At 37.8% G+C, this 25,357-nt stretch overlaps 1 protein-coding gene across 1 annotated transcript in view; it reads left to right on the top strand.

Moving 5' to 3' along the window:
* Positions 1–25,357, top strand: part of DDX10 (DEAD-box helicase 10) — a 311,750-nt gene that overhangs the window by 265,375 nt on the left and 21,018 nt on the right. The window contains exon 17 of the mRNA XM_018059822.1: positions 15,156–15,292. Coding sequence (XP_017915311.1) covers positions 15,156–15,292 — 137 coding nt within the window. The remainder of the gene's footprint in view (positions 1–15,155; positions 15,293–25,357) is intronic.

Raw genomic sequence — 25,357 nt, 5'->3', positions numbered from 1 at the left:
CTAAAATGGAAATTTGATTCCATTTACAATTCCATTTATAATAGCACTTAAGAGAATTACATACCTAGGGTAATTTTAGTTAAGGAGGTGAAAGACTTATACACATTCTGTTTTTTAGAAGTAAGTCGCTAAGTACAGCCAGCACTCAAGAAAGGAATAGACTCCACCTTTTCAAAGAAGAACTATCAATAATCTTTTAACATATTTTATTAAATACCATAATGACAGAGGAAGAACATGAGGCAGCCCTCTGGCATCCTGAAAATATAGGTGGGAAGAAAATATATGTGCCTGCCATGTATATGAGAATTTTCACTGAACTGAGTGTGTAAGATTATGGACTTTATGTAATACCTCAAATAAAGTGGATACATACAGTGGCTATTGGACAAGGAAATGGCAACCCACTCCAGTATTCTTGCCTGGAGAATCCCTTGGACGGAGGAGCTTGGTGGGCTGCTGTCTGTGGGGTCGCACAGAGTCAGACACAACTGAAGCGAGTTAGCATGCATGCATGCATTTGTTTATTATTATGAGAAGAATGGCAAATTAGATTTATAATTTTTATTTTATTTAGTATCTTATTTAGTGTAACTTTCCTCTGAAAAGAAGAGAACAAGAAACAAAGATGGTCAATAATGGAATGTCAGTTCAGTTCAGTTGCTCAGTCATCTCCGGCTCTTTGAGACCCCAAGAGTCACAACACACCAGGCCTCCCTGTCCATCACCAACTCCCAGAGTTCACTCAAATTCATGTCCATCGAGTCAGTGATGCCATCCAGCCATTTCATCCTCTGTCGTCCCCTTTTCCTCCTGCCCTCAATCCCTCCCAGCATCAGAGTCTTTTCCAGTGAGTCAACTCTTCACATGAGGTGGCCAAAGTACTGGAGTTTCAGCTTTAGCATCATTCCTTCCAAAGAAATCCCAGGGCTGATCTCCTTCAGAATGGACTGGTTGGATCTCCTTGCAGTCCAAGGGACTCTCAAGAGTCTTCTCCAACACCACAGTTCAAAAGCATCAATTCTTCAGTGCTCAGCCTTCTTCACAGTCCAACTCTCACATCCATGCATACTGGAAAAACCATAGCCTTGACTAGACGGACCTTAGTCGGCAAAGTAATGTCTCTGCTTTTGAATATGCTACCTAGGTTGGTCAAAACTTTTCTTCCAAGGAGTAAGCGTCTTTTAATTTCATGGCTGCAGTCACCATCTGCAGTGAATTTGGAGCCCCCAAAAATAAAGTCTGACACTGTTTCCACTGTCTCCCCACCTATTTCCCATGAAGTGATGGGACCAGATGCCATGATCTTCGTTTTCTGAATGTTGATCTTTAAGCCAACTTTTTCACTCTCCTCTTTCACTTTCATCAAGAGGCTTTTGAGTTCCTCTTCACTTTCTGCCATAAGGGTGGTGTCATCTGCATATCTGAGGTTATTGATGTTGGAATGTACTATTATTTAATAGACTGTCAGACACAACTAAGCGACTTCACTTTCACTTTTCACTTTCATGCATTGGAGGAGGAAATGGCAACCCACTCCAGTGTTCTTGCCTGGAGAATCCCAGAGATGGCTAATCCTGGTGGGCTGCCGTCTATGGGGTCACACAGAGTCTGACACTACTGAAGTGACTTAGCATAGCATAGCATATGTAATTGAAGCATTGTCAGTATCCCATTGGGCTCTGTGAGATAAACAAGTGATTAATCAATTTAGGAAGAATAGTGAATTTTACACAAGGCAAATTTAGAAGAAGTTTTATTCTTTTAAAAGTCTTACTAAGATTAAAATGTTTAATCATAGTCTCTTCTGTCATGCTGAGTTTCAGATTAAATTCTTCTTTATAGTAATGCTCAGCACAGAGTAAGTATGTGGTAAATAGTTGTTAAATATTCCAAATTTTAAAGATCCTTCCAAATTTAGGGTTTGTTTTTAGAGCTTTGAATATTCATGTGGAAGACCTTTGGCTGCTGTTCTTAACTATGGTCACTTCCTGTATTATTTATATTCTCTCCATAGTCTTTTAATCAAATATTCCTATTGTTTTAGAGTGCTTGGAAAAAATAAATTAGATACTCAGAGGAACTAGGCTAAGTTCTGCTAGATTTGAGAGAAAAATTCTGTTTAACAGGTGGCCTTTGGGTCGTTTATTCTACATGTTCCACCTGGATATTGCTTTTATCTTTCCCCAACATCCTGTATTCCCTCTTTCTTCTCGGATTCCTATATGGTTAGGTGGCCAGAGCTCGCTTGTGTTGGCTTCCTCTGATTACCTGTCTATTTTATAAATGCTGATTAGCTGTCTATTGTATAAATGCTTGATGTTAGAAAGGACAGAGAGGTTTTTGAGCAGAACCCTGATAATAATAGAGTCCAGAGTCCTTGATCAGAGTTGGAGCTTCTATTTGTAATTCAGCCAGTATATATTAGAAGTGCAAAAGAGAAACACCTTGGCCAGATATCAAAGTGCCAAATATATAAATCAATATTCAGCTAAGGCCCAACATCATTATTATAGAATAAATTTCTAGGAGACAGAAATTGAAAACATTCAAAAATATTTTAGTTAGTGTTACAACATTATTGTTAAAAATGTGAAGGGGAATCAGGCTATTACAATTTGGCATTATGGTGCAAGAACAGTAATTTCTCAACACTCTCAGCTTCTCCTGGGCTTACTATTCTGTACATTTGCCTTAGTGGGTAGATGTTCATTTTTAACAGGCACATTTAATAATAGTATTAATCTTTTTGTGCTCATAATTCAGAAAAAATGTTTTCAATAATTTCTTCTCTGAGTTTGTACCTGGGATTTATAGCTTTCGTAAATCTCAAAAATCAGCCTCTCTCTAACTATTGATGGCTGCTGTATATCAGAATTTTTCACTTATATTTCTAAACTATATACAGTGGAATATCACTCAACCCTTAAAAAAAATGACATATGCCATTTGCAGCAACATGGATGGACCTGGAGAGTGTCATACTGAGTGAAGTAAGTGCAACAGAGAAGACGAGAAATTGATTGACTTCCCTTATATGTGGAATCTGTAAAGAAATGATACAAATGAACTTACAAAATAGAAACAGACTCACAGACTTTGAGAATGAGCTTATGGTTGCTGAGGGGAAGGATGGGAAGAGGAGATAGTTAGGGAGTTTGGGATGGGCATGTACACAATGTTATATTTAAAATAGATAACCAGCACAGACTTACTGTATAGCACATGGAACTCTGTTCAGTGTTATGTGGCAACCTGGATGGTTGGGGGGAGAATGGATACATATATATATATATGTATATATATATATATATACACACACACACATATATATATGACTGAGTCCCCTTGCCATTCACCTGTAACTGTCACAACATTGTTTGTTATTCGGCTATATCCCAACACAAAATAAAAAGTTAAAAAAAATTTCAAAACTATGAAAAATTTATATTCCAATCCCAGAGAAGGGCAATGCCAAGAATGTTCAAACTACTGTACAATTGCACTCATTTCACATGCTAGCAGGGTAGTGCTCAAAATCCTTCAAGTTAGGCTTCAACAGTATATGAACTGAGAACTTCCAGATATACAAGCTGGGTTTAGAAAAGGAACCAGAGATCAAATTGCCAATATTTGTTGGATCATAGAGAAAGCAAGAGAATTCCAGGAAAACATCTACTCTGATTCATTGACTATGATAAAGCCTTTGTTTGGATCACAACAAACTGGAAAATTCTTAAAAGAGACGGGAATACCAGACCATCTTACCTGCCTCCTAAGAAGCCTGCATGAAGGTCAAGAATCAACAGTTAAAATGGACATGGAACAACAGACTCATTCTACTGGAAAAGGAGTACATTAAGGCTGCATATTTTTACCCTGCTTATTTAACTTCTATGCAGAGTACATGATGCAAAATGCCAGGCTGGATGAATCACAGGCTGGAATCAAGATTGCCCAGAGAAATGTCAACAACCTCAGATATGCAGATGATACCAACCCTAATGGCAGAAAGTGAAGACAAACGAAATATTCTCTTGATGAGGGTGAAAGAGGAGAGCAAAAAAGCCAGCTTAAAACTCAACATTCAAAAAACAAAGATCATGGCATCTGGTCCCATCACTTCATGGCAAATAGATGTGGGGTGGGGGGGAATGGAAACAGTGACAGATTTTAATTTCTTGGGCTCTAAAATCACTGAACACTGTGACCGCAGCCATGAAATTAAAAGATGCTTGCTCCTTGGAAGGAAAGCTATGACAAATCTAGACAGCATATTAAAAAGCAGAGACATTACTTTGCTGACAAAAGTCCATATAGTAAAAGCTATGATTTTTCCATTAATGATGTTCAGATCTGAGAGTTGGATCATAAAGAAGGCTGAGCACTGAAGAATTGATGCTTTAGAACTGTGGTGCTGGAGAAAACTCTTTGAGAGTCCCTTGCACAGCAAGGAGATCTCAGTCCTGAAGGAAATCAACCCTGAATATTCACTGGAAGGACTGATGCTGAAACTGAAGTTCCAATACTTTGGCTACTTGATGTGAAGAGCTGACTCATTGGGAAAGATCCTGATACTGGGGAAGATTGAAGGTGGGAGGAGAAGGGGGTGACAGAGAATATGGTTGGATGGCATCACTGAATCAACGGACATGCATTTGAGCAAACTCTGGGAGATAATGAAGGACAGGGAAGCATGGTATGCTGCAGTCCATGTGGTCACAAAGAGTTGAACATGACTCAAGAGTCTGAACAACAACAAATGCTTGCTTAGAAAGTTGTGTTGAAATCTTACTAGTGAGAACAGAGTGTTGTTTGAACACCTTATTTTCTCTGAACTTTTCTTCACAATTTTTATATTCTTTCTTAGAGTCAAAAATAGTTTATCTTGTATTTTGGAATTTTCCCTCCTTGTGAAATTTTTGAGGTGTCAGAATTGACATTCTGCTTTTAATTCATACAATATAGGGAGATTGCTTTTTAGAAATGGAATTTTTAAAAGTGGGATTATATAACCAAAATATAAATGCAGTCCTTAAAGCTTATTTTTATGAATGCTATATGGCAATAAAAAGGCAATAAAGATAATTCTCTGTATTTAAACTGATTTCCTCACACAGACTGACCAGCAAGAATGCCCACTCATTCCTTAATCCATCACGTGAATGTAGCTTCCACCTCCACTTCTTAGTAAAGTAGTTGAAATGGAGTCTCCTTCCCTTTTATTTTGCAAACATTTAAGGTCTTTGCCCTAACAAAATCTACTATGGCACTCAGGGATGGTCTCTTACTTTTTGTATGTGTATGTCTGTTAGTCGCTCAGTCATGTCTGACTCTTTGCGACCCCATGGACTGTACCCCACCAGGCTCCTCTGTCCATGGGATTCTCCAGGCGAGAGTACTGGAATGGGTTGCCATTTCCTTTTCCAAAAAGGCTGATGAAAATGTACTTTTTGTATAGTATAAGGAAATAATCTATTCTCCTTCACTTCATATTAGCCCTCCTCTCCATTTCTCAGAAATGTTCTAGAGTTTTATAGCTTTTTTTCTTTTAGTAAAGCTTCAAGAATATTATACGTCTTATTGAGATATTTTGTGCTCTCTCAATTTTAATAGAATTTCACTTTTGCTTTTGCTGTGAATGCTCTCATAAAAAGAGATAAGGGAATACAGCATGTATAGCATCATATTTAAGGATATGTTTATGCCTGCAATGTGGGAAACCTGGGTTCGATCCCTGGGTCAGGAAGATCCCCTGGAGAAGGAAATGGCAACCCACTCCACTACTCTTGCCTGGAGAATCCCATAGACGAAGGAGCCTGGTGGGCTACAGTCAACGGGGTTGCAAAGAGTCAGACACGACTATGCGACTTCACTTTCACTTTCACTTTTATGCCTCTTTATGTTGCCTATCAGAGTAATTTTATGTAATATTCTGAAGTTTTAAGCTTCTTAAATATAAGACCCTGACTCATTCATTTTTGCATACCTGTTAAGGGCTAAGTATACTAAGCACTCCAAGAAATGGTTATTAATTCAAGCTGAAGGGAGTGCTTGAGGTTTTTGTATTTTTTGAATGAATGTAATAGTCATGAGTTTGATCATAGTTGTCTATATTTATAGAAATAAGCAGATCCTTTATGTATATATAAACCCTCAGTGTGTGTACAGACTCGAACATGAAGGTTTCTTGCATTATCCTTTAGAAGGAATTTTAAACATAACTTATTTTTATTTGATAGGAATATTGCACATTTCTTTTTTTTTTTTACTGACTACTCACTTTATTTCCCATGAAGGCTCTGATTGCATATTTTCCAAGCATCTGCAATTAACTAAAATCTTTATAAGCTTCTTTACCCAAATACTTTAAACTTTATACTTGAGAAATCTGATATATAAAATTTAATTAATTAAATTAATAACCAGCTGTTATTAATAAAAATCATCTGATCAGATCTAAATTTCATATGATCAGATTTCTAGTGTTAAACCCTTATAAGTACTTACTTATATACTCAGTAGTTAATAATAAATAGTACTGTATTCCACTCTAATATTTTCACATTAAATACCTATTTATCAAATATTTGAGAACCTGTTCTTTGTTTTCAACTATAGTAGTGAGCAATGTTAAAAACAGTTTAGGTGATGGAAACTTTAACATTTCATGAAGTGGACAGTCTCCTTTTGGAGAATTGCAAAACAGGGCAGAAGGCAGGAGGTTTTTATAGGATGAAGAATAAAGAACAAGGAAGAGAAAAATTGAAGATGTCTGATTGATTGGGGCCACATAATCATAACCTTGTTTGGAGTGGGAAGGACCAGAGTCGACTTGGCATTTGGGGATTGTCTGATTGGACATAGAGCATTTCTGGTCAGGTGGAACATTTATGGGGACATGGAAGTTGTCTGAGTTTGGTTTGCTGATATGGCACTCTTGGCAGAGCAGCTCTATCTTAGGCCTAGAAATTTATTTCAGTAGTGATAACACAATGTGGCCTCTACTCCCTTGAAACTTACTGCATAGGAAAGAATACATGAATACAATGAATCCACTCTAGGTATAAACATTTAAAAGAAATCTACAGGATGTTTTACAAAGGAGGTGATATTTCAGTTCGGTTCAGTGGCTCAGTTGTGTCCGATTCTTTGCGACCCCAAGAATCACAGCATGCCAGGCCTCCCTGTCCGTCACCAACTCCCAGAGTTTACTCAAACTCAAGTCCATCGAGTCGGAGATGCCGTCCAGCCATCTCATCCTCTGTCGTCCCCTCCTCCTCCTGCCCCCAATCCCTCCCAGCATCAGGGTCTTTTCCAATGAGTCATCTCTTCACATGAGGTAGCCAAAGTATTGGAGTTTCAGCTTTAGCATCAGTCCTTCCAATGAACACCCAGAACTGACCTCCTTTAGAATGGACTGGTTGGATCTCCTTGCAGTCCAAGGGACTCTCAAGAGTCTTCTCCAACACCACAGTTCAAAAGCATCAATTCTTTGGCACTCAGCCTTCTTCACAGTCCAACTCTCACATCCATACATGACCACTGAGGAAACTATAGCCTTGACTAGATGGACCTTTGTTGGCAAAGTAATGTCTCTGCTTTTGAATATGCTATCTAGATTGGTCATAACGTTCCTTCCAAGGAGTAAGCATCTTTTAATTTCATGGCTGCAGTCACAATCTGCAGTGATTTTGGAGCCCCCAAAAATAAAGTCTGACACTGTTTCCACTGTTTCCCCATCTATTTCCCATAAAGTGATAGGACCAGATGCCATGATCTTCATTTTCTGAATGTTGATCTTTAAGCCAACTTTTTCACTTTCCACTTTAACTTTCATCAAGAGGCTTTTTAGTTCCTCTTCACTTTCTGCCATAAGGGTGGTATCATCTGCATATCTGAGGTTATTGATATTTCTCCCAGCAATCTTGATTCCAGTTTGTCCTTCTTCCAGCCCAGCATTTCTCATGATGTACTCTGCATATAAATTAAAGAAGCAGGGTGACAATATACAGCCTTGACGTACTCCTTTTCCTATTTGGAACCAGTCTGTTGTTCCATGTCCAGTTCTAACTGTTGATTCCTGACCTGCATACAGGTTTCTCAAGAGGCAGGTCAGGTGGTCTGTTATTCCCATCTCTTTCAGAATTGTTCACAGTTTATTGTGATCCACACAGTCAAAGGCTTTGGCATAGTCAATAAAGCAGAAATAGATGTTTTTCTGGAACTCTCTTGCTTTTTCCATGATCCAGCAGATGTTGGCAATTTGATCTCTGGTTCCTCTGCCTTTTCTAAAACCAGCTTGAACATCTGGAAGTTTACAGTTCACATATTGCTGAAGCCTGGCTTGGAGAATTTTGAGCATTATTTTACTAGCGTGTGAGATGAGTGCCATTGTGCGGTAGTTTGAGCATTCTTTGGCATTGCCTTTCTTTGGGATTGGAATGAACACTGATCTTTTCCAGTCCTGTGGCCACTGCTGAGTTTTCCAAATTTGCTGGCATATTGAGTGCAGCACTTTCACAGCATCATCTTTCAGGATTTGAAATAGCTCGACTGGAATTCCATCACCTCCACTAGCTTTGTTCGTAGTGATGCTTTCCAGGGCCCATTTGAATTCACATTCTAGGATGTCTGGCTCTAGGTGAGTGATCACACCATCATGATTATCTGGGTTGTGAAGATCTTTTTTGTACAGTTCTTCCGTGTATTCTTGCCACCTCTTCTTAATATCTTCTGCTTCTGTTAGGTCCATACCATTTCTGTCCTTTATTGTGCCCATCTTTGCATGAAATGTTCCCTTGGTATCTCTAATTTTCTTGAAGAGATCTCTAGTCTTTCCCATTCTGTTGTTTTCTTCTATTTCTTTGCATTGATCGCTAAGGAAGTCTTTCTTATCTGTCCTTGCTATTCTTTGGAACTCTGCATTCAGATGTTTATATCTTACCTTTTCTCTTTTGCTTTTTGCTTTTCTTCTTTACACAGCTATTTGTAAGGCCTCCCCAGACAGCCATTTTGCTTTTTTGCATTTCTTTTTCTTGGGGATGGTCTTGATCCCTGTCTCCTGTGTGTCATGAACCTCCATCCATAGTTCATCAGGCACTCTGTCTATCAGATCTAGTCCCTTAAATCTATTTCTCACTTCCACTGTATAGTCATAAAGGATTTGATTTAGGCATACCGGAATGGTCTAGTGTTTTTCCCTATTTTCTTCAATTTCAGTCTGAATTTGGCAATAAGGAGTTCATGATCTGAGCCACAGTCAGCTCCCGGTCTTGCGCAGTTAGATGATGTTTAGAAATGCTTAATCTGATACCTGAATACTTGAAGTTACCAGTTTGGTATAATAATATGTATTTTATCTTTGCCCCTGGTTCCTGACAATGAAGTCAAAGTTTAACCCATGAAATTTCCTAAGTGATGGAAATGTCTTTCGTTGTTCATATTCAACATACTTGAATTTAAGCTAGTGAAGTGACTCAGGTTGAGATTCTAGATTGCTTCAAAGTGGAGACTGGTCATTAGAAAGACCAAGCTCATGATTGGCCCTGTCCCTTTTCATGAGAGGAGGTGAGCCTGGAAATTGAGTTATAAGGACACTTGAACAGCAAAATTCTGAGAATTTCCAGGTTGGTCAGTGTTTTGATATGCTGGGAAGGTGACCCACTTGTACAAGGCATGACAGGTCTCCACCCCATCCCCCCTACATACTTTACCCTATGCATCTCTTACATCTGGCTATTGCTGAGTTATATCTTTTAAATAAATAAGCTGGTAATCATAAGTAAAGTGCTTTCCTGAGTTCTAGAGAATTGTCAGACCTCAGGAGGTGTTATGAGAATCCCTAAATTTGTAGTTGGCCAGGTAGAATTGCAGGTTGCTTGGTGACTGCGTTTTGCAGCTGGCATCTGAAGTGTGGAGTCTTGTGGGACTGAGCCCTTTACCCATGGGATCTGTGCTAACTCTGCATACTATCAGAATTTAGTTGAATTGATAGACACTCATTTGACAGTGAAGATTTAGTATTGAAAAGAAACCACATGTTTGGGGTCAGAAAACACTACAAACCAGACAAAAGGAAGTAGAAGAAAATTCTAGTAGAGAAATAGCAAGTATGCAGATTCTCAGGTGGGACAGGTCTTGACTTGTTCCAGGTTCTGAAAGTGTGGCTTCAAAGGTTGTAAGCAGATGATAGACAAGATCAGCTTTGAAACTTATTTTTAAAAAAATTCTAAAGACAGCACTTGACTTGACACTCTAGGATGTCTGGCTCTAGGTGAGTGATCACCCTATCGTGGTTATCCAGGTCATTAAGACCTTTTATGTACAGCTCTTCTGTATATTCTTGCCACCTCTTCTTAATATCTTCTGTTTCTGTTAGGTTCATAACATTTCTGTCCTTTATTGTGCCCATCTTTGCATGAAATGTTCCCTTGATATCCCTGATTTTCTTGAAGAGATCGCTAGTCTTTCCCATTCTATTTTTTTCCTCTTTCTATGCATTGTTCACTTAAGAAAGCATAGTATCCAGTCCCATCAGTTCATGGCAAATAGATGGGAAAAAACTTGAAACAGTGACAGACTTCATTTTCTTGGGCTGTAAAATCACTGCAGACAGGGACTGCAGCCATGAAAGTAAAAGATGCTTGCTCCTTGGAAGAAAAGCTATGACGGACCTAGACCGTGTATTCTTTGCCGACAAAGGTCTGTATAGTCAAAGCTATGGTTTTTCTAATAGTCATGTACGATGTGAGAAATTGGACTATAAAGAGGACTGAGCACTGAAGAATTAATGCTTTTGAACTGTGGTGCTGAGAAGACTCTTGAGAGTCCCTTGGACAACAGGGATACCTGTCAGTCCTAAAGGAAATGAACCCTGAATATTCATTGGAAGGACCAATGCTGAAGCTGAAGCTCCAGTAGTTTGACCACCTGATGCAAAGAGCTGAGTCATTGGAAAAGACCCTGATGCTGGGAAATATTGAAGGCAGGAGGAGAAGGGGATGACAGAGGATGAGATGGTTGGATGTCATCATCGACTCAACGGACATGAGTTTGAGCAAACTCAGGGAAATAGTTAACAGAAGTTTTATGCACTGCAGTACATGGGGTCACAAAGAGTTTAACATGGCTGACTGAACAGCAGCAACAAATGACAACACAGAATTGGAGTGGTTAGATGAAGAAGGGTTACAGGGAGACTGATTAGAAAGCCGGTTGCAATGTTCCACAGAACAGAGAGGAACGATATGGGACAAGGGTAGTAAGAGTGGAGATGGTCACATACAAGATGACACAGAAAGCTTATATGTCTTTTGAAGCTTATAAAATATTCTTATTTCTGAAGAAATAATTATACAAGTGGTAAATTCAAAGCTTTATTGGTGAAAGTTGAGATTCAGGTGATGTAGGAGAGGACCTAGCATATGTACATATTTGTGTGACCTTGGTTAAGCTGTTTAATCATCTGAATCACATTTTCTTAATTTTGAAAATGAGAACAATAGTTCTTTTTCTTCCTACTTCATAGAGTTTGGAGATGAAGTAAGGTAATATATGTCAGAGCACTTCATAAATTTGTAGGGGAATGCGACTTCTGATCTATATTTCTTCTTCTTATCACAACTGAAAGCAAAATAAAAGCTAGTTGGATTACATTTCTTTTTTGGATATCTTCATCCTACTTAAAATTGATTCCTTATTTCAGGAACAGTCAGTTCATAGAGGTGCCCCTGATCTCTTTGTGTGTATGAACTACATTAATTTCTCAGCCTTAAAAGAGGAGTATGGGATGTGGGTGTAACTGTAGGGCTTCTTGTTTCATTTTGAGCTGGGAGGGAGAAGAGAGATGGGAGTGATTAGTCAGCGGGGGATGGAATTGTTGCAGCTTCCAACCTGGCAGTACCTGAAGAGAGAGAGGCATGTTGACAGCGCAGATCCCAGGTTGCATTCTGCCAGTTGTTAAACATTTAGCAGGGCTGCTGCTAAGTCTCTTCAGTCGTGTCCGACTCTGTGAGACCCCATAGACAGCAGCCCACCAGGCTTCCCCGTCCCTGGGATTCTCCAGGCAAGAACACTGGAGTGGGTTGCCATTTCCTTCTCCAATGCATGAAAGTGAAAAGTGAAAGTGAAGTCACTCAGTCGTGTCCGACTCTTCGCGACCCCATGGACTGCAGCCTCCCAGGCTCCTCCGCCCATGGGACTTTCCAGGCAAGATTACTGGAGTGGGGTGCCATTGGCTTCTCTGAAGTCAATTCATTGTTGATGAGATGCTTCCCAGAAATAGAAGAATGTGGCTTTCAGTTTAGTGTTTGTGTGGAAAACTATCTTAGAACAGCTGTTTTATTCATCAGGGCAGAGACCTTGTCTTATTCACTGCTACATCCCCAGTACCTAACAGTATATCTGTACTGTGTCTCCTTAATAAAATCTTGTTGAAGGAAGACATTTTTTGTAAAGCATCTTCATAATATTTACTAAACTTTCTTAGATCATACTTAACATGTACAACTATGCTTATGAACGTATTTTTTTTTTGATTCTCTGAAATGTATTATATATACCCATGTGGTCCACAGAGTCTAGTTGGTTCTCCCTTCTTAACATCTTTCATACCTATTGCCCACCTCCATCTCCACTGCCACTTCCTTCACTGAATCCCTTGCCTTACCTGGATTAGTGTATCGGTAGTTTTAAGCTGATATCCTACCTTCAGATCTGATACCCTCCACCCTCCCCTCCTATTGCTGCCAGAGTGCAGCATCTATAAGGTACCAATTTTAGTCTCCTGTATTTGAGTATTTAAGGATCCTGTAATACTTCCATTTTACTTAGAGCAATGGGTTTCCAGCTGAGATGTTCCAACAGACTGACATGTCACAGCCATCTGCAAGGGATAGATGTGTCGTAGTATCTGTGCTGTCTCTCATGGAAGCGTCCTGAGAGAGGTAAACGCTGTTTATATATTAGTTCCTCTTCATTTTCTGCCATAAGGGTGGTGTCATCTGCATATCTGAGGTTAGATATTTCTCCCAGCAATCTTCATTCCAGCTTGTGCTTCTTCCAGCCCAGCGTTTCTCATGATGTACTCTGCATATGTTAAATAAGCAGGGTGACAATATACAGCCTTGATGGACTCCTTTTCCTATTTGGAACCAGTCTGTTGTTCCATGTCCAGTTCTAACTGTTGCTTCCTGACCTGCATACAGGTTTCTCAAGAGGCAGGTCAGGTGGTCTGGTATTCCCATCTCTTTCAGAATTGTCCACAGTTTATTGTGATCCACACAGTCAAAGGCTTTGGCATAGTCAATAAAGCAGAAATAGATGTTTTTCTGGAACTCTCTGTCTTTTAAAAAGGCTATTAAATGAATTTTCCCCTTCCCATCTCTGAGAGACTGGATTTTCTGCATATATTTCAACCAGAACAACATATTGAATGCAAAAGCAGATATAAGAATCCAATACCTTCTTCTGAGCCAGACATTAAGAGATTTGTTTAAAATGTAAAACATAGTTCTTTTGTTTTGGAATTTGTAGCTATTTTCATAAAACACTGTGTTAATATGTGTTAATATACAGTGATACAGAGTTTATTATTATTGCTTTTAAGGTAATGAATTTTTTAAAATTCTGAGTTTAAACTTCTCATACAGTAAATGATATTAGATATAATCCACATTAACACAAGCTCTTTGGACCAAAAAAGCTTAAGATTTTTTGGGATGACCAAACAGTTTGTTCAGAAAACCCAAACCAATTTTTTGGCCAACACAAAACTTTGGTAATTCTCTATCTGCACGTTTTAGATAGCAGATTCCTTTGAGAGCATCAGACTGGAAAATTGGAATATCTTGTAACTTGGGAGATTAGTGTTCTTCAGTACATGATGACATTCAATTTTTGTTGATATCCTTGATTATTTTCAAGTGGACCATATAGTAGTATTTTGTTGAGTGTCCTGCTTACTGCCTCTAAGGGCAGCCTTTTCTTTTTCCCTTTTGATACTTGTTTCCAGACCCTTTATTTTTAGCAGGAAATTTTACCAGGAAAGCAATAAGGAACTTTTGCAGTGGTGACTAATCCTTATTTTCTTTACTTCTACCACCTTTTGTTATGTTTAGAGGTTATCAAGGGAAAGCTGTTCAAAAAGTGTTAGCAGACTTCAGGCTTCAGTAGAGGCCTACACAGTCAATAGCTGTGATATTCTGAGTTGTTATTCAGTTTCATTTGAATGACAGTAAACATTTGAAATCAAAGAATCATTGAATCATATGGTGTGAAGAAAATTTATAAAGTGTATCCACTAAGAGAAATTCATCCAGAATTGTTTTTTAGTCCTGCTTACTGCTTATAATCTGTTAAATGCACGTGACAATGTTTGTTTGTATTTCTTATCTACCAGGTGACAAAACCAATCCACCAAAGATAAATTTGTTATGAGGGATGTTCATTACATAAAATGTGTAGTAAATTTATTTTAATTTTGCATTACTTCAGTCTTTGACAAAAATAAACCATTGCAGAACAAAATAAAAAAATCCTACCTACCTACCTACTTACATGAAACTATGAAACTGGATAGTTTCAACTTTCTGTATCTTGGTATTCATCCTATTTTTTTTTCATCATTCTTAGTGACTTTGTATACTTACTTTGAATTTAGAAGGTCCCTTACTATTAATGAGCTTGTAAAGATTTGATTGTCATTTTCAGGCTTATTGTGGTTATAAAATTATCAGGCAAATGTTCCTGTATGCTTTCATTTGGCTTTTTATATCTTTACCTAATATTTTTGGTAGCCTTAAAATTTGCATAGTGAACAGGAGCACTAAAACAGATTTATTTTATACTTTTATTTCTTTGATAGTTGAGTAACTTGGAAGTAATTAAACTGTCAAATTTTTCCTATATTGCATATAAGGGACTTAATAATGATTTACTTTTTGAACTATATTTTGTTTTACTTTTGAAATGGTGTGGGTTCTTTCCCTCAATGCAAATGATTATGGTTCTGAAAGTCACGTAGAGGCCTTCACGAGAATAGAAGACTTCTAATTTGAAGATCTCAATTAGCGGTATTTATTTGGGGCTAGAAATAAGACCTGATTATTTATCAGCTGTTTTCTTCAACCACAGTTTTCCTTGTGTTCTCTTAGGCTAGAGATGAAGAGGAAGCCTTTTTGGATTGGAGCGATGATGATAATGATGGATTTGATCCAAGCACACTTCCAGATCCAGATAAGTACAGAAGCTGTGAAGAGTCAGATAGTGAAGATATGGAAAATAAAATCAGGTATGTTTTTACTGTTGGTAGCATTAAGAATAGGAATCTTCTCCTTTTAATAAATTCAAAAGATGTATGGAGACAAACATCTCATGCTCTTCTCATTGTTTTAGAGGCCCTTCTACTGTTCCTGTAATACCTGTTTAACAGATACATGGGTGATAAAGAGTTGTATCTTTTTTTGTTCTATTCTTTTCTTCTCTCTCTTTTTGAATCTTTATGCTTAAGTATTTGATCCACTAGGATATATTTATTGCAAACAGAGATAAGATTTTATTTTGATGTACTGATGAGATTATTGTTAAAAATTATCTCTGAATTTTTAAATAACATTCTTTGATATAAAAGTAAGAAACACATAAAATAATGGAAAACTCATATGTAAATAGCCCTCTCTCAAATGTTTACTTATTTGTTGCCATACCAGTAGCAGAAATGGAATGAATTGAATGACCTGCTCAGCACTTGTTTTCAGAGTACGATGTATTAGGTTATATTGAAATTCTGTTAATTTAAAACTTGAGAATATTGAGCTGCATGGATATTCTAAATCAATGAGCCTATTTAGGCACAAGGAGGATACTAATGCTGGATGAAGTTAATGTGATTGAAGGGGAGAAGAAAGTGGTTGGAACCCCTCAAGTGCTAGTCTGAAAAGTTTGGAGTTGAAAAAAATAGGCCCCAGAGAGCTATAATCTGGCTTTAAGCATTATGAAGAGGTCTCAAAAAGATTATCCCCTTAGGGAAATGCTATGGTGAGATCATTTCATTTACTCTTTATTTTAATCTTGTGCTTATCTAGACATAGAATTATTTTATAATAGTGAAAATGACCCATCCAAAACACAGTCTTCCCATGTGATGCCAGAAACTTGAGATTTTTTACTGTTGGACCACTAAGTTATGGATATAATAGCATTCCTAACCCAAGAAGCATCACAGGTGAAAACAGTTTGTTAGGATTTAGAAAAAATATGTAAATTATAAGGGTTAAATAATTTAGGTCCAGAGCATAATGTTAATCTTTAGAAATTGACCTCTAAGAGTAAGTACCTGTATTCTGCTTCAGAGTTTCTTGGTACACATGTCCAGACCTTGATGAGCTATCAGTATGGTTAAATTTGTTGCCCTTTTTATTCTTATATAAATGCCCCTCTTTCAGAGTAATTTCTGGGATCTCCATTTCGATAGGTGGGGTTTTAACACACATGACTTTATATCAGTAACTTCCAAATGCTCTGTGTAATTTTTCTCTCTGAAGGGAAGGTTAATTGGTTCTTATAGTTTGTTATTTGGTGATGTTTTCCATATCTCTCTAACATAACTTGAAAACATAGGGCCAACTTTTGAAGTCATTGGTAAGATGACAGCAATCCTTCTGTATCTGATTTGTAAGGATTTTTTTCTAACATTTTTGGTAGCTTCTGAGTTGTCCTTAATCTTCAGACAGCAGACATTTCGTTTCATTCTTTTGGCATTTCTTACACTCTTAGTGACATTTCTCTGCTGCCTCCTAGTTAATATGACTTCTTCTCTAATAGTTTCACATGTTTCATCCTTTTAATTAGCCTGTAAATGCTTTGTAGCCAGAAACTGTTTTTATATCAACACATTCAGCTCCAGCCTTTACTCATCTCTCCAACATTAATGTAATAGGCACAGAGAAAGGCCCTGAAATAGTTTCATTGATTAATTAATTGAGGAAGGAGATTTATAGAGTAAAAGAGAGAAGTATAATGATAAGCAACTGTACTGCTGCTGCTAAGTCGCTTCAGTCGTATCCAACTCTGTGTGACCCCTTAGACGGCAGCCCATATAACTTAAATGAGACAAACGACAGAATATGTTGTTGGAGAACTGGAAGAAGCCAAGTTCAGATAGTGTAATAATGATGGACAAAGACAGTAGAAATACCTTGAGAGATGCCAGAGCGTCTAATTCAGTGGCAAAGGTTTAGATGGGAAATATTTTTTATTATTGTATGTGTTTATTTTTGGCTGTGCTCAGTCTTCACTGCTGTGCGGGCTTTTCTCTAGTCGCCATTAACAGGAGCTACCCTTCATTGCAGTGCATGGGTTTCTCACTGCGGTGGCTTCCCTTGTTGTAGAGTATAGGCTCTAGGGTGCACAGGATTCAACAGTGTGGTTCCTGGGCTTTAGAGAACTAGTTGTGGTACACAGGTTTAGTTGGTTCATGGTGTGTAGGATCGTCTTGGATCAGGGATCAAACTCATATCTCCTGCGTTGGCAGGTGGATTCTTTACCACTGCACCACCAGGAAAGACCCAGATTAGAAATATTTAAGCATTATGTAAAGATTAAAATAGTTTTAAGTGCCGGCATAACTGGTAACTACACTAGCAGAGATTGAAAGGAATTGAAAATGTTGGTTTTAGGCCAAAGAGAAATTATCTTTTGTTGAAAAGAATATTAACAAGGGCTTTATTCCATTAGTGCATTTAGGGGCTTCCTAGCAGTTTCATCTTTTGTATGAGCACAGTAATTGTCTAGTCCAACCTCTTCCTCTCAGATGAAAAAAAACAAGCTTTCAAAGGATAAAATAATTTGTCTGTGATCATAGTACAAGTTAAGGACAGATCAGTGTGATCTGCCTGAATCAAATTGATTCCTTGGTTCTAAGACTCCCATCTGCTTATATAGAATTACTCAGGCATTAGGAGAGATAGCTCAGGAAAACTATATTGAGACAAATGTAATGTTATTTGACTGACGATCTGATCCATGGACTAATCATAGGATGGATTTGACTGGACCATGGTTTCCCAGCCTTAGCACTACTGACATTGTGGCCCAGATGATTCTTTGTTTTGAGGGGTTTGGGGTGGCTGTAGACTGTTTAGCATCATCCTCTACCACTAGCACCTCCTCAGTTGAGGTAAGAATTATTTTCAGACATTGCCAGATATCCTTTGAGGAGGAAATTCTCTCACATTTGGACAACTACTGGACTAAACCCCACAATGGCAGAACGTATTACTAGTGCCTTAATTGCCCAATCCCTCATCCAAGGTAGGCTTTGTATTCTGTCCATTTAGCCCTAGCAGTCCTTGTCAGACAGGGCTATCAATCAGTTGGGATCAGTATACAAGATAAAACCTGTTTTCCATTCCTAGTCTAGAGGGCAAGGTTTAGGGTAATTTGTAAGTAAGTCCATATGTGAAACTTATACTCTCATTTTCTCTTCTCTCTTGAAATTACTTTAGTGGCAATGAATAAAGATACATGTAAACTAAAACCACATTGTTTTAAATAAGAGAAGGTATTCACAAGTAAATTCACCATACACTAGAATTTTGACACTAGTAATTGCTTCGGCTATGCGTAATGATAGCACCAATACAGTCTCCCTGTATTGTTCAGTTTTGCTACATCTTTGTTTCTTTGCCTCTCGTGAATATGACTAAATGCTAAGATTTTGTGACATTAGCTTTAGACCATCCTCCTGGCTGTTCACTGGGTTTATTTGGTTCACAGTTTCTAGCTTCTACTCAATAATTGCAGCAACAGCTAGTGTTCCCGCCTCTTGGTCACCCTCACTGCCACTGTTCTCCAGATATTAATTATCACTTTCAGATACAAGTTTGTATGGGACTGGATATACCAGTTAGAAAGTGGCTTTTAGTCCCAAACTAAATAGTACAAGCTAATTTCTTTGAAAGTTCCCTTTGTGTATTTCTTTTACCTTCACTTTGGTGACACCCATAGATATTCAGCTCAAGTAACGATTTGGCCTCTCTACATGGAAAGACACTTGTAGGAAACAGGCAAAGGAGAGCCAGATTTAGTGGAGGACAACTGACCTTGGGATCAATAATTCCTCTTCAGGAAGATCTGATAGAATTTTAAAGAGTTTGTATGTCTGTCCTTCTCAGCTTGGTATTTAGCCACAGTAGAATTTAAACCCTCCTTAACCCTCTCTAGAATTATCAGAATTGTCAATTCTATCACTGAAATTCAAAAGAGATTCTGATATATGAATCAACTCCTTTAAATTCGCATGACAAAAAGGTGTCTTGCTTATAGTATGGTCAATTATATGACTGTTAGTTCCTTTTAAGGGATTTTAAAAATAAATGCTGCTGTTAATAGCTCCATTTATCCACAGAAACAGAGCTATGAAATACAGGGAGTGGGTAATCTACCCGTTGTATAGAAGAATGTCAGCTGGTTAGTCAGTAACAGATGCCTGAACTCCATTGGCAGCTCTAAACTTTTGTGTGTTGTTTTTAAAACTAGGTAAGGAAGAGAGAGCTTGCTTTGATGTTCTCTGGTTTCTTTTCTTATCTTCTTCCATCTTACAGTTGGTCTAGGCTGTGTTTTACTCTGTGGCTTTCATTTCTGATTCCTTCTATGAAATTAGCATAGGTAGAATTAGTATAAAATGTTAGGATTTCTTGTTGTTATTGTTATTAAAAATAGAACAGTTTGGTAGAAAACCTGGCTCTTTGTTGCTGTGGACTTTGTGACATCAGAGAATTCATTGGTCTTCTGGGAATTATATGGAATCATGTATTCTTATCTCCAGTGAGTTTTGATATAGACTTTTTATACTTTTTGAGGACATAAGACCTCAAATATTGCATGCAATTATCTTTGTACTTATAAATGATTTTTCATTTTTTTAATCTTCAAAATAGTCCATAGAGTTATACTGCTTTAACAATAAACATTTTGACAAACTTCTATATGTGATGCTAAGAGCTGCAGAAAGAACTTTCTGCTTTATTTAAATCACATCCTGATTGCTTAAGAGTTAAAAATATCTTCTTGATCTGTAATCTCTGGCTTCTTGTCACATTTCCTCCATCCATTCTTTCAACTGAGAATTTTTTTTGTACCTATCCTGTGCCAGGCATAGTGTAGGTACAGAGGATAAAACATTAAGCAGAAAAAATACCTTCTGAGCTTTGACAGAGCTTTTAGTTCAGATGGATAAGCAAGCAATTACAAACCAGCATGTTGGTTAAGTACTGTGATTTGTGCACTGGCAGAGGTGATGAGGAAAGGAATAGGTAAGCCTGAAAATGATGTGCCTAAGTCTTGGGCTTGGCAAACTAGAAACAGCTTCCTGAAGGGCGTGATGGCTCAGCCAAACCTGAATTGAGTTTAAGTTATATAAGAGCAGGGAGAAGGGTAAATTGCCTTATAAAGAAAGCTGAGCACAGAAGAATTAATACTTTTGAACTGTGGTGTTGGAGAAGACTCTTGAGAGTCTCTTGGACTGCAAGGAGATCCAACCAGCCCATCCTAAAGGAGATCAGTCCTAGGTGTTCATTGGAAGGACTGATGTTGAAGCTGAAACTCCAATACTTTGGCCACCTGATGCAAAGAGCTGACTCTTTTGAAAAGACCCTGATGCGTGGAAAGATTGAGGGCGAGAGGAGAAGGGGACGACAGAGGGTGAGATGGTTGGATGGCATCACCGACTCAATGGACATGAGTTTGGGTAAACTCCAGGAGTTGGTGATGGACAGGGAGGCCTGGCGTGCTACAGTCCATGGGGTCGCAAAGAGTTGGACACGACTGAGTGACTGAACTGAACTAAAAGAGTATGGCCTTTGAAGTGAGACAAGTAACTTTAACCATATTCCAGTTAAACTCTTCTGTTAATAAACTTGTTCCTTTTAACTGTGCCTCACAAGCTGAGAGAAATTTGGTTCTGAGCATGTAATATAAGATTAATTTTTGTATATCTTGTAGCATTAATCATGTTTGGTTTATGGCCATCTTCATGTGGATTGCTAATGATGTGAAAATTTGTAAAGTATTGAATACTAAGGAAAGGAAGCAGCTGGATGTTCCAGATATTCATTATCCAGTCAAATTAAGTTTTTAATATTTATAATCTTAACATTTTTCAAACAAAAAAGGGAAACCGAAAAAGTGTGTGATTAGACTGCATTGTGTCAATGTTTTCTTCACAGACCCGTCTCTGGCTAAGGCAGATTGCTTTATATTGTTATGTGGTAGGGTATTTGGTAGATTATTTTAGGTGGTCTAAGATCTCTCACATGTGTAATTTCTAGTGAGACTGTTGGCATAATTTAGACATAAAAACCTTTATATGGATTGATACCTTTTCTTGTACAAGGTAAATTTTCACATCTAGTATAATTAGCTATTCTTTTTCCTTAGTCTGACACAGCTCTAAATGAAAAGGCTGATCAAGGATTTTTGTCTTTTTTTTTTTTTTTCCCCCATTTGTTGGGGGTTTTGTTTTGTTTTAAAAATCTGTTTTATGCTAGCTTTCTGAGTGAACTTGCCCATCTTTAAAAGTTTTCTCTTACTTGAAGGAGATGCACTACTTTAATCTGTGTGGTTTCTCTTACTGTTGTTCTGTGATAACTCTTGAGTAAATTTTGCCCAGCAAATACCCTTCCAAGACTTTACAGTCAGCTTTCTTTATATGCGGGAGACTTTTTTACCTGGAAAAGAAATATGTATACATCAAAGATAAATTTGGGGAGAAGGAAAATTCCCAGAAAGCATTTTCCTTTCTTAACTGGTTTTAGTTGGGGCTGGGTGTTGCACATTATGTATTTAATATAAATTGGTGGAATCATAAGTGCTAAATATAGAGGATGATTTTTGAAGGGATTTTTTTTCTTACTCAGTGTCTAGGTGATTGTTAAATAGGATTGGCTATAGTTTTCACTTACTTGAACCACTATTCACTGGTGAATCTAGATGTGGGTGGTAGATATGGAAAGAAGTTGGCTCAGCTTAATGATATTATTAATGACTTTATTATGTGACTGCCATTCTTTCCTTTTATTCTTTTTAACTTCAGGAGGTATATCCAATATGCCTAGCAACTTTCAAGAGAAAATCTCAATCATCTCTTCTTTGTGAAATACAAAGTTCATGACCTATCAGATTTCATAGAGCTTGTATCATAACTTAGTGAGTTATGAATGATGAGTTAATTTACTTGACTTTCTTTAAATTTTATTCCTTTTGTCTTTCTCCCTTTTGCTATTGCCCTGAAACAAAAGCATATCCTGTTGTGATGTAAAGCATTAATGGAGAAACTTCCAAGGCAGACTGTTAGGGTAGCAGGGAGGCAGGGATTAAGCAGGGTGTAGGGGATGGGAAGGCAGTATTTTTTTGTCTTCAGACTCTTAAGGGAAAGGTTGCTACCCACTGAGGAAGGGAAGGTGTTATTTTCTTGGATTAGAGTTGGGAAAGGGAGGACATATTTTTAAAAATACAGTATTTAAGAAGCTCCCAGTTTGACCTTACTTGTTTCTACAATCATTGAGCAGAAGCATGAAAGTGAAAGTCTCTCAGCTGTGTCCAACTCTTTGTTACCCCATGAGCTATACAGTCCATGAAATTCTCCAGACCAGAATACTGGAGTGGATAGCTGTTCCCTTCTCCAGGGGATCTTTCCAACCCAGGGATTGAACCCAGGTCTTCTGCATTGCAGGCGGATTCTTTACCAGCTGAGCCACCAGGGAAGCCCGAAGCTAGAAACAGTGCAGTAAATAAAACTCTCAGGTTTTACCCTGTGCGTTCTACTCCTCTGTCATTTAGCCACCATTGAATAACTGTTACTCAATGACAGTGGTAGGTTTGCTATGTTTCAGAAGTGCTAGGATCTCTAAGAAGGTGGATGAATGGCTGAGGATGCCATGAGACCAGAATGAACCATCTCTCAAGGGTGATGAAACACCTCAAAGGGTTCTCTCGATTTCTGCCCTGATGATGATGTATGGCAACTTTGCTTTCACTGAAAAGACTGTTGAAAATGACGCTTTCTTAGGACCATCCTTGAGAGTGATGCCACCCTTTTTTTCATTTCACAGTGCTTCATGTAGAATACATTAATGTCAATGACTATCTTACATCATTTTCCTATCCATTCCTCTTTTAAAATTTTAGGTTGTATTCGTTTTAAGTTTTTTGTTTCTTGTTATTTGGTTTCGTTTTGTTTTTGCTATTGTAAGTAATTCTTTATTGGATAATTTTGTTGAACATTGGGTTTTCTCTCTCTTAAAATCGTTTGAAGGACTAATGAAGAGTAAGATGAAAGTGTAAAACTTAATTTCGCCAGATAGTTAGAACACTGGGGACATGATTGGGTAGATGATGATCATGAATATTAAAAACTAATCAGTGAAAGTAGTTTGAGGAGAAAAGCTAATGTGCTTTTGGGGAGCAGAAGTGTTTTACATACAGATTAGTAGCAAAATAAATCCATAATATAAACTGAACTCGTGTGAATGTTTAAACTTTTTTAATCTGGGAGAAGAGAAATCATTATGTATGTCTTCTAAGTTCCAACAGAGCAGAGGTTCTTAACCTGGACTTGATGGATGAACTTTAGGGGAATCTCACACATGTTTATTGTGAGATGGAGGAACCAAACTTTTTGCCCATCTCAAATGATGGTTGTGTATTTTTTAGAAGGGAACATGTACATGAGATTGAAATCCCCTGCCTGCTGTTACCCTCTCACAATCCCCAACCTTTTCTGATCATTAGAATTCTGATCTAAGATGATATCTTCTGCTCTTGCAGTTATATTTTAATGAATGCAGAGCCAATCAGTATTTTCTTTGAGTAAATTGTCTTTGACTAAATCTGTTTTTAGTACTAAGCAGCTAGAAAAGAGACATTAAGGACATGAGACATTTTCAGTTCCATTTCTATATACAGTAGCCTTCACCATCAGAAGGAAGCTGGGCAGATTTTATTGAATGTACTGAAGTAATTAATCTTCATTAGGACTCTTGCCATGGCCTTGTAAATGAAAATTTATGATAAGAGGAAAAGTCTGGCACTATATTTGAATACCAGAGTGTCAATATTTAAAGATAGGTATAAAGATTTCTGAGAATTTTTTAATGGTCCCAAGGTCATGTATTATTAGCTTAAAATTCTTTAAGAAGTCCAGGCTACATTTACTGATATGAATGCAAGAAGGAGAGTTTTATATAAATAAGGGCAAGTGAACATTCAAATGCTGAACTCTGGTAGCTTTCCACACACTATTTGGCAGCATGTTATAAAAGGACACCCACAGATTTCTGTGTGAGTGAATTCTCCCTGTCCTCAGCTTCCTTGTGGCTAGATCAGTATGCAGTTTCACCTAATTTCTTGTGTGCATTCCAAAAAAGAGAAGAAAAGCACGAGGTTGATAAGCTGTACAGAGACTGTAGTAGAAGGAGCGTGCTTTCTTCCAGCTTATCCTGGCTTTTTTTAGATGTCTGAATAGGCTTGTATGGCGATGTTGAACCTCCATTTTATGATGTAACACACACCAACTTGCACAGCCCTAATTGTACATGAACAAATGCAGCTGCCACAGAAGTTAGGAGCTCTCACATTCGGCATCATGATGCTTTCTGGCGGCACAGTCTCTTCCAGTGTCAGGCTTACAGAATTCCAAGTGATTATGGTTACCATTTTGTAACTTAATTATTGGAACCAATTGTCCTTGAAAGTTTAGGGATTATATTGTGTTTCTGTAAAGCCCTAGTATACCAGGGAAGAAGCTGAAAGGTTTTCCCAACAAATCTTTCCTTCTTTGATGTTTTGGCCACAGTCATATCAGACAGCACTTGGAATGTTCTTGAGGCTTGGAGTAGCAGTTCTAAATTCAGGCCCTGTAGGCCAGGGAATGTGGTTTCCAGATTACAGAGAATGTTCTCATCTCTTGTATTGGAGTTCACTTACACATCATTTATTTAAAGTATGCTCACATCACTTATTTAAAGTAAACTATTTAACAGTCAGTAGCCTTTCTATTCATGGCAAGTACTGATGATTACATTCTTCTTGTTGGAATATCCCATCCCTTTCTATATCTGTTATAACTATTGACTAAAGCTACCTAAGGGCCAGAGGGAGAATTTTTTAAAAGCAAGCCAAATAAGACATGGTAGTTTCCTCTACATGAAAAAATATTATATCAATGAATCAAACTCCATCCTTCTGCTTTTAAGTATTAATACTTGGGAATTTAAACTATGTCTCTATATCTGTTCCTCAAAGAATGGTCTCAGAAGCATCTGTATTACAGAAATAGTTGCTTGAGCAGGTCTAAGAT

This window comes from Capra hircus, chromosome 15 (genome assembly GCF_001704415.2).
Source record: "Capra hircus breed San Clemente chromosome 15, ASM170441v1, whole genome shotgun sequence".
Taxonomy (NCBI): Eukaryota; Metazoa; Chordata; class Mammalia; order Artiodactyla; family Bovidae; genus Capra; species Capra hircus.
This window is presented reverse-complemented; position numbering and strand designations above follow the sequence as displayed.